Genomic DNA, 13,149 nt, shown 5'->3' on the forward strand with positions numbered 1-13,149 from the left:
ATAATTTATTTGAAGTGTGAATATTAATATTTCCAAAAATTTACTTTGCAGGGTACGACTAATACATCCTTAAATATAAGTCGAATATAGTTTTTAGCTTATACAATATAGACTGTTCTCCAAAATTCATTGCTAAAAATCTACAATGCACGTAATTGTGGACTTTTGAGCATTGAAAGTAAATTTGGAATATAGTCATAAATAGCACTATTCTATTATAACATTATTCTTTAAATTATGGATTTAAAATCTTTCTTATTTTAAGGCTGCTCGTTTCATACGTTATTTTTTCGTTGCATGTTATTCGAATAGTATTGGATAACCTAAGTAAAAATAAAAATAAAGATAAAGAAATAAAAATATTAGTGAATACCGCAAAAAATATTAGTGTTTAAGGAGACCAATAAACAGCGATGAAAAGATTAATTACGTCGTTTGCGGATTTTGATAAAAACTGAATTCAATATAAGTCGGGCTTATGAAAACTGTGCCAACATTGAAAGAACTGGTCTTTACTTACATGTTAAAAAAAAAAATAAAAAAAAATAAAAATTTGCCATTCAAAATTTATAATTAATAATATGTTTAAAAAATATTTTTGTCTAATATCATCCTCCAATTCACAAAAAAATTGTAAAATATAATAGCAATTTAAAAATATAAAAATTTTGGCTATTTTTATTTTTGGAAAAATATATGATCAAAAGGTATAACAATAATGTTTTATATCATATATAATGTACATTAAACTTAATTTTAAACTTAATCCAAAAATGAAATCTTGAAACATCTAAAGTATTCGATACCATCTGACCTTCCCCTATTGTTGGAATTCAAAGCATCGATCGGTAACGAGAAATTTTAATATAACTCGAATTTCAACTCGAGGTGCGTGTTAGTCGACGTAATTAGCGCCTTGATAATCGAAGTTTAAAGTTTCCGTTCGACCTTACCGGCCCATTGACACTGGCAGCACCGTTACGAAGTCCGCCAAACTAACCCCCACCCTTCTTTCGACATTCAAATAGTGTCGGGGCAAACTTGTCCAAGTTGCGACTGCAGCTCGAGCTAGGTAGAATACGTAATGAGTACGTGGGCTCTTGACTTCGGACTATTATATATCGGGTCGGCCCATTATGACTAATCGCTCGGCATGCCTCGTTATCGAGTCGGCTTGGGCGAATATTCGCGCGGTGAATGAAATTTACACACACATACGATAATTACAATTATACAGCCATGTGCAAAAGTTAGGCACTTATAGTTTTATTACATTTTACGAATATTAAATATTTCGACGAAAAATGTCTTAGAGGGATTTTTGATCACGCATTTTAAAGCGTAAAGATAGGATTTAAAATCTGCGTTTGAATTTTTGGTTTACAATATTTTGTTCCCAAGTTATATAAAATTGAAAAATGATATTTTTGCAATATTTGTATTTTATTTTAAAGCGCTATTATTCAATGAAAGATTAACAAACAAAATTTAATATGAAAATATTTGATAGTAGGCTTCCTAAGCTTTTTAAAATCCTTTTTAAAAAAAATTTGTACGATAATTTTTTGCAAAGATATCGTATCTCTTATTATGTGAAATTTTATTAAAAGTAAAAATTTACTTTTTTTAAAATGTTTTTCAATTTTAAAACTAAAAAACGGAAAAAAGATAAAAGAGAAAAAAATGTTTGTTATAATGCGCTTAACTGAATATATAAATTTTTTCAAAATTTATAATATAAAAATTTTTAAAAACTTTATTCGATTATCAATTTTAAAAAAGTTTTCACATGTATAATTTCACATAATAAAAGATATTTTTCTGAAAAATTATCATAAAATTTTTTTTCAAGGAGCATTTTAAAGCTTAGAAAGCTTACTTTTAGATACTTTCATATTAAATTTTGTTTGCTGATATTTTATTGAACTGTAACGCTTTAGAGTAAGACAAAAATATTGCAAAGATGTTATTTTTCAATTTTATGTAACTTAGGAACAAAATATTGTAGACAAAAGATTCAAACACAGATTTAAAGCCCTATCTTTATGTTTTATAATGCATTTGAAAACCTCTGAGATTTTTCCGCCAAGATATTTAAATTTTCATAAAATTCGTGAAAATTGTAAGTTTAATACTTTTACACATGGCTGTATATAACTTGTTATCGTGAATTTATATTCGAAATAAATGTGAGTTTACTCAGATCTGAAAAATATGTTTGATAAATATAGAACGTATATAATAAATGCTTAAAAACAAGAGAAAATGTTTAAAAACAAAAAAAAACATAAATAAAATTATACTTTTACATTATTATAAGTATATTTTGCTAATCATTGTCATAATATTTATCGGTGTATTAATAGAGAGGATCTTTCAACCGCCTAGACTATTTAACGTTTAGTTGAAGTATGGATCAAGTTCTTACTTTATACTACTTCACGTCGCTCATCGTGAAACGCTCATCTTTTCTCCCACGAGATCGAAAATTCTTAGATAAGTTCTTGTCATGCAATCATTTCTCGTGAAGTGACCACTCACTTGGGACACGATCTAATTTCTAACTTAATCTCGGAGGCACGGTACGATGATAGGACACGATGTGAATACGAACGGTCATATGCGCAGTCAGGATGCGAGGAGGGCGAAGGTAGAAAGCACAAGGGGAGTTTAGGTATTGGTGATTCTCTCTCTATAGCGACATATTAGCGCCACGATTGCCGCCAGCAGCCTCGGCCTAAGTGAATGGCTCTGCCGAGGGCTTTGCTGATTATGGCGTCGCCATTGATCCAGATCGAAATTGGCTTGCCTCTGTCATGGAACGTGCCCAGAGGACCATTAATATCCTCCGCGGGCCAAGAGCGAACAGGCGCGACGCCCGTATCGATGACGGAGATGAGAGGAAGAGGCCAGCTTAATCGCAAATATAGCCGCAGATCGAGGTGTGAAGCCCTTCTCGGCGCTGTCGGCGGGATATATCAGCTCATTGAGCGATTTAATAATTAACATCCAATCGCTTCTCGTATCTGTTGAGGATTTCTCTTTAACACCAGAATCGCCGATAGTTCCTTTTTAATTCCTGTTTTAATAAACATCTCAATTTTTTTTTGTATTAGATATACAGTACAGAATATTGAAAATATGTGAATATAATAAAAATAATTCTAACGATAGAGAAAAGGAAGAGATTATGAAATAGATAGGAGGTTGTTGAATACTATGATATCTTGTATAGTTTGCATTCTGAGAATTGTCAACATTATTTCTTCATAGCCTACTTAAATATTATAATATGACCATTGATCATTAGTGTTTACTGTATTGTAAAAGTAGTCTCTTAATTCAGTCTAACTTGAATATGGCTTTTAAATGATATAATAATATAACTGAATTAAATTTGAAATGTATGTATCTAACGTGTAAAGTTGTACTACATACTAATTATGCACATTTTAGTTTTGCAAGTAGCAGACAGTTTTACAGATGTGTACTCTTCACGTAATTTTGAGAAGTATGTTTATATTAATTTTGTAACTCCAATTTAGTTTAAATGTGCTTTCAAATGATATTTAATTAAATTGAATTAAATTTGATAACGAAAAGCATGTGTAAAGTTATACTATTGTATATTCTAGTTGGTAGTATGTTCTCACTTTTATTCCATAACTATTTTTTTCTTCAGTGTTTTTAAAATTACGTTCGTTCTATATATTCAAAAAATTTCTATACCATAATTGGTATCATTTTATGGCTAATTTTATATAAAAAGTAGTCACGTCGCATAAATATACTGAGTTATTTCAATAAAACAAAATAGTATTCCATACTCCTCATTTTTCCCTTACAAATATAATAAGTAAAATAACTTTTAATCGAAGCAAAGATAAAAAATTATAAAATGACATCTTCGGCAGTTCTAACAGAATACCGTTGACAATTTTAAAGTGTTAAACTTTTAATTATAACTGTATATAAAGAGATAAAAAAAGACTCGAAAAGACCAAAAACGCTTGCTCTCTCTCTCTCTCTCTCTCTCTCTCTCTCTCTCTCTCTCTCTCTCTCTCTCTCTCTCTCTCTCTCTCTCTCTCTCTTTCTCTATCTAACAGAAAGATATACTTAAACTTTAATAATATTTTATTTGGTAAAGTACAGAGAGAATATTTTAAAAATATATCTTCGTAAAAAAAAAATAATCTCTCTGTATGTGTGTGCACGGTGTATTTTAAAATATACATCATTAATATATAAAAATCCGATTTTATATCCGTATTAATTTTTTAAATATGTGAACGCAACAGTTTTTTACATTGCAAAACATAAAAATATATAGTATTTTTGTTTAATAATAAAAAATATGTTGGTTCTGACACATCCAAAAAATATAAAGTATACATGTATTATTGACATTAAAGTATTGTGTATATGTTTTTTTACATCGTAATTTTGCATTCTAATTATAGTACTCTTATTAGCATTCCCATTTGGTTACCTTAGCATTTGTTTGCAAATATAGGTATATATATTTATATAAAAAAATAATTTTGTGTGTGATATTACAACATTTATAAAACAAAAATAGTTTCAACAACTAGATTTCAGTCTGTAGGGGAAAAAAAATAGATAATTTCCGACGCATTCTTATACATTCTTATATAACAATATTAAATATTTTATTATACTGAGAGTTGCTGACAGACGATTGCAAATAATTCGATCGTCTTTAGCGTTAAACAGTCAATTAATAATAAAAAGAGTCGACTGATAAATCCGTCTACCATTGGGAGAATGACAGTCTACCACTTGTCTGTCTGTCGGCGCGATTAATAAATTGTCAGGATTAAAAGGATTCACGATCAGTAATAAATGCACTGTGCCCGGAGATTGGATTTGACGTAAATCGGTAAAACTGGAGTGAAATTTTCACACACTCTCGATAATCTCGAGCGTGTTCGTTTGCACTTCTATTTTATCCCCTTGTCGTCGCCTGATTAATGTGGATTACAGCAGACTAGAAAGAATAAGGATACTCTGTATTTGATCGCGCGAATTACATCGGGGGGAATATAAATTTATGGACTAACACACTGTAGCGTGTTGCCTCGAGTAACAGGTTATAAATATCGAATCGGGTACAAACGCCATTTCATTTATCCATGAAATTTTCCGATATAGATAAATTATGCAGCATCGGAAATACGCCAATAATAGCAACGGATTAATTTAGATCATTTACGGGCCTTTATGGTTTCGCTTCTACATTGCTTATTGCTCTTTTCAATCTGATGAATAACTTATTTGCGAAATAAATATTCTAGTGCTCGTTTACTGTCAAACAGAAATATCTAATTTTTGCGTCGAAATGATTTAAAACAGATGTACGTAATTATTTCGCCAATCAAATCATCTATTGTCGATTATAATCAATGTTTTGCGTTTTCTATTACTGACTCGTTACTAACATTAAGGTAAAGTGTGTTGTGCGAATATGCAGTCTTCTATTTTAATTAATTTAATATATTTTAATGTAGTCTCTGAAAAGTAAACTAACAATAAATATTTATACACATTTTTAATAACATTTCTCGTTTACCACCCAGACAATATGCAAAAAAAAACATGGGACATTAAAGACACTTATAAAACGTCTTAAAAATATTTTTTAAAAGATATCTTTAAAACGTCTATCTCTTTCGATTTTGAATTTTTTGTTGTTTTATATAGGTGTTGTATACAATATAAGATGAAAAAAAAGAGAATTATATAACTATAATAATAATAATCACAATAAATTATTCTGTTTTACTTTATATAAAATACTGATTTTTTAATAGTGGTTTATTGAATATAGTACTTAATAGCGATTTTTTTTATTAAGAATAAAGTAAAAGACAACGTGTGTCTGAAGAAAAATAATGTGATAAATGAAGATAACATTTCTTTTGATAATTGATCTTTTCCCGCGCAAAGGTATAATATGGCTATATCCACGTTTATCGGCTAATTGAAGTTTTCAAAGGTAATCATTTACCAGATTAAATTAAAAATGAAGTAATTGCTGGAGATCAAAGAAATTTATTTTCTATCGCTCAAACACCGCAATGGATTCTATACATTGGCTATTATTGGCGTCTACATCACTGCATATATACGGTTCGTCCTTTTTTTTAAATCACATTCATCAGATAAACTAACAATCGATAGAGAAAATTCATAGAGAAAATATAATCGAGAAATTATTATCGTTTTTTAATTTGTAATATATTTTTAAAGTTAAATTTGTTGAAAAAAGAAAATGAAATTTTTCAGCAATTTAAAAATTACTAAAATTTATCGGAATGAAGGTGCACGGATTTTGGCGAAATTTTTCGGGAAAGTGCTTCTAAAATGTGTTTCTCGATACCGGGAATCAATTTTCGTTGTCGTTATATATCTTTTTCGGGACACCTCATGGACGCGGCGATGAAGGCTCGAAGTAGATGATGCTTCCTTCCTCCGTCTGTATCTGTCGATTGCCAATATCTCGGCAAGATGGCAAGAGACGGCGGGATCGAACAAGTAGGATTCTTGGTTCCGATAAGAGTTAGTGCTCACTTGTTGACCCGCTTCGACGATCGTAACTTATCGAGATACAAGACCGACGATTGAGAGAAACGACGTGTGGCCAGACGTTGAGAGTCTTGGATTTATCGAGAGGTCTTTCTTAATAACATCTCACGCACGAAGATTTTTATGGCGTGTGCGATAGATCACATGACACATCAATGCGGTTTAGTGATTTTCAGATAGACATTTAACTGATTTTTAGCGGCGAAAACTTGCGGTCGATTAAGTCAGCGGTTCGTATCTCACCGATGATTTATATCATATTGTTACGACACTCGATTCGTCGTCAAGAGTTATTACACTCAGAGGAAAACATAGTGATGACAACTATATAAGTTTTATATGTAGAATGTACTAAAGAAGCGCTCCAAATGACATAGTCAATATACAGCAGCATTAATAATATTGCACATACATGTTCACAAAAGATTAATAACGCCAACTTAAATTGATCACGTCTTCTAAAGCCATCTTTTTTAATTATAACAAACTATTTTATAATTGCAACAACTGTAAAATAATTGAACTATGTACATAGAAAGAACCATTTTGCAGAATTAAATATTTAAAAATTTAACTAGATACATTTCTGAAAATAATTCTATTGGACCATCAAAGTAATTATGTAGTAATTTCAAGAATGATGAGCAATGTTGCAAGAAGTTCGACAGTCTAGCAATCAGTTTGAGCGACCTACATGATTATTTTGAAGTTCCAACAAAATTTTCAGTTTCTTAGATCTGTATCTTTAGCTAAATTTTTAGATACTTCAATAAAATCATCCTTTCCATGTATATTAATTCTGCATAAATATAAAACTTATATACTTGTCATCTTTATACATAATTGTTATTTGTCTTTTTCTTTGAACATATGGCAAAGAATTCACGATCGAACTGGATAACTTTCTACAGTAGTTCATACAATGCCCTTAATCGCTGCTCAACATTACGCCAAGTATCGCACGGCAAGTAAATTTTCTGTTTTGCAGTTTGCTTGCAAATCATCGTTAGGCATTTCGACTCATCGTTTGGCATGATCCGATTGGATTGCGCGCGCTCGCGTAGTCGAGTAGAATTATAGACGCAGTGCGCCGGCCAATGCCGATCCGTTACAACGAATAGCTACAGATAGAACCGATAATGAATTGGAATTGTTCGGAAACTGTATAGGCGCTTTAGCAACAACGCTGTTTACTACAGTTGCGCACATAGTTATTCCATTCGAATAATATATTTCGATAATTGGAGGCTTTTACGTATGGGTCCAATTGGAATTGCCCGTTTCTATTGCCAATGACAAGTCTCTTCGGTAAAGTTAGCCTGTCATATTCGGAAATCGCCGCGGCGAGCGTCTTTGTTAAGTTGGATTGCTTCCTTTGATATCTAATTGCTCGCAATTCAATATCATTCTTAGTACAGATCCTAAATTCGTTGCACCTAAATAATTTTTGCCTGTTGAAAACTTTGCAGCGAGTTGACATTAATCTTTTTATCATGATATAAAAGAATCAAGGCTTATTTAAACGAAACGATTTTTTCTTAGCAAGGTCAATATTTTGAATCTGATTTGTCAGCGAAAATGTTTATTTATTCCGACATTTTAGTATCCTCTATAGTGGTAAATAAAAGATTTTACAATCATGTGATTAATAAAGAAAATTGAATTTCTGTTGCTTTGGTTTTTGATAAAATAATGTGTTTTCGATCCATGAATGTGTGACGTAACATGAATTAACATAGAAATTGCGAGAAGATACTAAAATGCAGGAACAGATGGTGCGCTTCTGCCAAAAAAGCGGGACGGAAATAACAGCTAACGGAGAGAAACGGCGGAGAGCAACCTAATGAATGCCATGTTGAATTTACCTGTGCACCGACGAGGCCAGCGCGTAATCTAGGGATGTCCGTGTGACTCCAGTCTGATCTGGCCCATGGGTCAACCCTACCGAGATCACTGCTCAGGTTGACTTCGCCAAGTTGATTGTGTACGAACTTTCTGACGTTCCAGGGCAAATCGTTGTGCCTGCAAATTGGAAATATGAGTTTTAACAGAATATTACGTGCAACATGTATAATATTTTTATTAAGAAACATTTCTGGTTGAAAATGCAAGAATCAGGAGATTCTGATCATATCAGAATTCTGATTATCTAACCAGATTTATAATAGATTCAACTAGAAAATTTTAATTTGCTCATTTTCAGTTAGAATTTTAATTAATGCAATCAAACTCTTTTTCTAGTGTTGCGATACTCAGCAGTAGGATTTATTAACTTGAAAATTTATGATATGCTGTCTGTATGTTATATATGCATATTTATATAATAATCTAAAATTTTACAACTCCTATACTGATCGAGTAAAATAATACGAAATTGTTTTATTTAAAATTCTTTTATATCTAAAATTTTACTAAAATTTTATTAAAATATTATAGATGTTATCTCTTCTGCAAATTATAATATTTTATTGTGACAAATATTGCCGAAGTCTCGGTCGAATTAGGAAAACGCTTGCACGGAATACGAGAGATCTGGGTGGTTTGAATTCTGGCTGAGGTAATATTTTTTGTAATAAATTATTTACAATTTTTAAAATGTTATAATAGCATAAAATTATTAATATTCTTCTAAGATACTTACGAGTATCAAAAATTATTAAATTGCTTGTCAATTATATTGAGATACAATTAAATACTCTAGTTCTATTCATGACTGTGTTTTAAAACTGAAAAAGATTTCGGTATGTTTTTTACAGTATTGGATATGTAAAGTTCATTCTGAAATATTTAAGCATTAAGATTCGCTTTGAAATCGAATATTATTTCTCATAATTAATTAATTTATTTAGACGTCTGTCTAATATGAATCATAATTGTATAATATTTTATTTTGTCTATCTAACGAAGTTGTGAAATAGATAATCGGAATCTATATCCATTATAGGATGAACAAATAATGTTTATCAGCTTAAAAATGGTATGTAATTTTTTCTTTAATATTTATGACTGACGAAGATTATAATTGAAACTTATTTCGCTTTTTTAATATTTTTAGTATATAATTTATATAGATACTTAATAAGATACTTATTTCTATTTTTAACATCTGCATCATCTGTTCGCGTTTTTAGTTTTTGAATTAAATTTTTTTGTTATTATAATAACGAGCTGAATTTTATAATGATACAATCTTATATAATCTTTGTAATGTCTTGTAGCGATGAGATATGTTTTCTATTTAAATATCACAATCATGAAATTATATACTTGAATAATATGTTCGAAATATATATATTGGTCTGCATATTGCAATGTTACTTGAGATTAATAAGCAAGATAGAATCGAAATAGGATTTATTCGATTTCGAGTATCTGGGGATTATATCCATATGATTATGTAATGTAATATATGATAGGTTGTAATAATTACTTGCTGTAATAATTATATTAGTGAGATCATATACTCTGAAAACAAGACCATATAATAGGCAATTCAATTTGTATTATTTTTCAAATGCCTTTGTATATTAAAAATATTGTATATACATATTTTTATTTTGGCCAACGGTACGTTTTATCGTCAATTCGGTAATAAAAACGCTTACCCGTCGATCAGAGGCACTTCAGTGAGAATCCTCCTGATCACGTCCAGCCTCTGCTGGTGCGTGGCAGGCGCGGATTGTAGTAGAAACGGTAGACAGAGGCCTCCGAGGAGCAGGACGACCATTAAGAGCAGGACAGGCGCCAACACCCGACATCTCCTGCGAGGACTCTCGTCTCTGCGATCCTTGCTGCTGCCGCTGCTAGGCGAGTCCTCGCACGGTGGCGGTAATCGCACGGTGCCGTTGCAAGGCGCCACGTCTGGCAGTTCTGTTAGGCACGTGGTCTGAAAGAAAAGAAATCCAAAATTGTATGACATTCTGCTTACTTTTCTATTATTGATCTCGTTGAATTATTAATTTCGTTGCAGAGGAAATTGTTATAAGGAATAGAGATTATAAGCTGACGTTATTTATCATTATTTTGATATCAGCTCGTTTGCTGAATATTAGGTTCTTTAACAAGCGTAAAAGAAATATTAGATATATTTGTTTAGTTTATATTAGAGAGCGGTTTTGTAATATTTTTCAAAAAATTTTCTGAAATTATTAGTACAGATTTCTTAAATAATACGTTTTTGAGTCTGAAATTTCAAAATTTATTTTTATCAATTTTTCAGTAAATTATTTTAGACTATTAAACTATTAGGATATCTGATAATACGCACATCTATTTTGTAGGTAGTTTTTTCGTCAGTTTGGTTGATGTTCAAACAGTGACTAAGTTTGCGAAACAGATCTCATTCATGCAGATAGAATATTTGAGTCAGTTCAGTATATCGAGATATTTGCCTAGTAAATTAATTAATCTGGTTAATAGCCGTGGCGGAGATTACACGCTGATATTCAGATGTAAACGCATACGTTTGGAAATATATAATTACTTGTCTGTAATTTCGTGCATTATAAGCGACATTGCAGAAGGTTAATATTTTTCTAGTTAACTGAAGTCACAATATATTTTAATAATTAAAATAAACCGACCGAGTATTGGCAAAAGATTTTAATTAAACATATTCAAACGTATTAATATGATGAAATATTTTATCTTTTAAAATTGTAATTTAAGATACGTTTTTATATATTGCATTAAGAATTAATAACATATTTTGACATTCTCGTAATGCATTGAAAACAAATTGCGCTTCTTTTGATTAATATACGATCAAATATATTGGATGAAAATTTTTTGCTACATATTGATCTTACTGCAGTTCCACGGTGCAACGTTATGTTTGTATACAAAAAGAAAAGTATTGGATATTTGTGATTATTTTATCACACAATTATAATCACACAATATAGTTAGAAGCTCCATTTTTATTACTGCTATACTACAATGTTAGTGTACAATGTTAATAATAATTATTTGTAGTTCTATACAAGATATATAATTGGTCCCAAAAATGATTATAAATTATAGCTAAATTGTTATTATAATTGCAACAATTTTTTGTTCTCGGTGTAAACGATATTCGCAAAATTGTTCCAAATTTTTCAGATACTGTAATGAGTTTCGTAGCTATATAGCAGAGGGATATAAATTCTGTCATTTCACACACGTGCGAGACTTTCCGACGCGAGCGAAACGTATCCGGGCGAAGTTAGACAATCGCGCGTGTTAACGACTATTTAAGTGTCTCTCAGAAAGTGCATTACGTTATAGTGGCGCATGCAGTGGAAACGGTCGGCACGGCGGCTGTAACCTGTCCGCGGAAAAATACAACTACCCGTGGACGGAAGTATAGCCTCGAAGGAGGGTGTTGGATGAAAGGAGGACTCTCCTCCGCGGCGTCACTGCGACGCTCTGCAGGCAACGCGCGGTAAACTTTTGTTCGCCCTCCTTTCGGCCACCATAAAACACGTTAACGCCTGGCTACGGATTTTCCGCGCGTATATGTATAGCACATAGTGTAGTCGTGTAGACTGTAGAACACAGTCTACACAGTCGCGAAAGGTATTGGGATACTTGGCGAGCCTCTGGGAATTTTCCCAGTTTCTACAGTTACACAGTCGTAAACAACTCACCAAGTCATAACTTTCATGTATACACCTCTTCGCAATAACTCGTGATACCCATCAAATTTCACACGGTTATACAAATCAAATAAAATCGCGGATCCTCGTTGAGACAATTGATTGATACCATCAATGATAAGAGAACTTTCCATAACTTTCCATAACTTTTCCAGTTGTTTGCGTAAACCTTAATTTGTATACGTCAACATTTTCATATATAATACATTAATAAAAATAAGCAAAGGAGTCATATTCATTCAAAGCGAGTCTTTATGTCTAATAATATTTTTGTGTGAATTTGGACGAATTCCAGTTCAAACAAACTACGCGCCGATTATTTGTTGTTGGTGTTGAAATACAATCCTGAACTGAAGCTGGAGTACGTAATATCACTAATTAAATTCACAAACAATTTAATGTTATTGATGCTAATGAGCATTCTTTAAACAGAGAATTTAATATATTAAATTTTAAGCATTTTAATTATTCTTGATTAAGATAGTTAAGGAAACCGTAATAAATTGCGAGCTTTCAACGAGATATTCAACACAATTAAAAACAGAATCAAATAATAATAATCGAAAAGAATAATTGAAAACCGGAATTGAAGATAATCTCGTTAATCGCAGATAAAAAAGGTAAAAAATAATTGGAAAGATACAAAGAATTTTTAAAAGGTATAGCGAGTATTTACGCCGCTTCCGATTCTTTCGGCGAAACTTAATATCTCATGCATGTCCTTTTCTATACATAGCTGTTCTATTTAGCGTATTTATGGGATACAATAATGCGAAGAATACAAAGTTTCGCGAGATGCTTGCACGCGATGGAAGAAGCTCAAACGAGGGCGATGAACGCCGGATGAAGCTGACAGAATCAACGAGCTAAATCGTAAAAGTTATCGTCGGTATTATCGCGCGAAAAA

At 31.5% G+C, this 13,149-nt stretch overlaps 2 protein-coding genes across 3 annotated transcripts in view; one reads left to right on the plus strand and one right to left on the minus strand.

Annotated features, from left to right (window-relative positions):
- Window positions 1–13,149, plus strand: part of LOC147908261 (uncharacterized) — a 342,006-nt gene that overhangs the window by 107,313 nt on the left and 221,544 nt on the right. The window lies entirely within an intron of this gene.
- Window positions 1–13,149, minus strand: part of LOC105153655 (dipeptidase 1) — a 173,955-nt gene that overhangs the window by 67,819 nt on the left and 92,987 nt on the right. The window contains exons 4-5 of the mRNA XM_087410256.1: window positions 10,212–10,492; window positions 8,472–8,628 (exon numbers count right to left, since the gene is read on the minus strand). Of these exons, the coding sequence (XP_087266382.1) occupies window positions 8,472–8,628; window positions 10,212–10,492 (438 nt within the window). The remainder of the gene's footprint in view (window positions 1–8,471; window positions 8,629–10,211; window positions 10,493–13,149) is intronic.

Source organism: Acromyrmex echinatior, chromosome 10, assembly GCF_024713525.1.
Source record: "Acromyrmex echinatior isolate Ae372 chromosome 10, ASM2471352v2, whole genome shotgun sequence".
Taxonomy (NCBI): Eukaryota; Metazoa; Arthropoda; class Insecta; order Hymenoptera; family Formicidae; genus Acromyrmex; species Acromyrmex echinatior.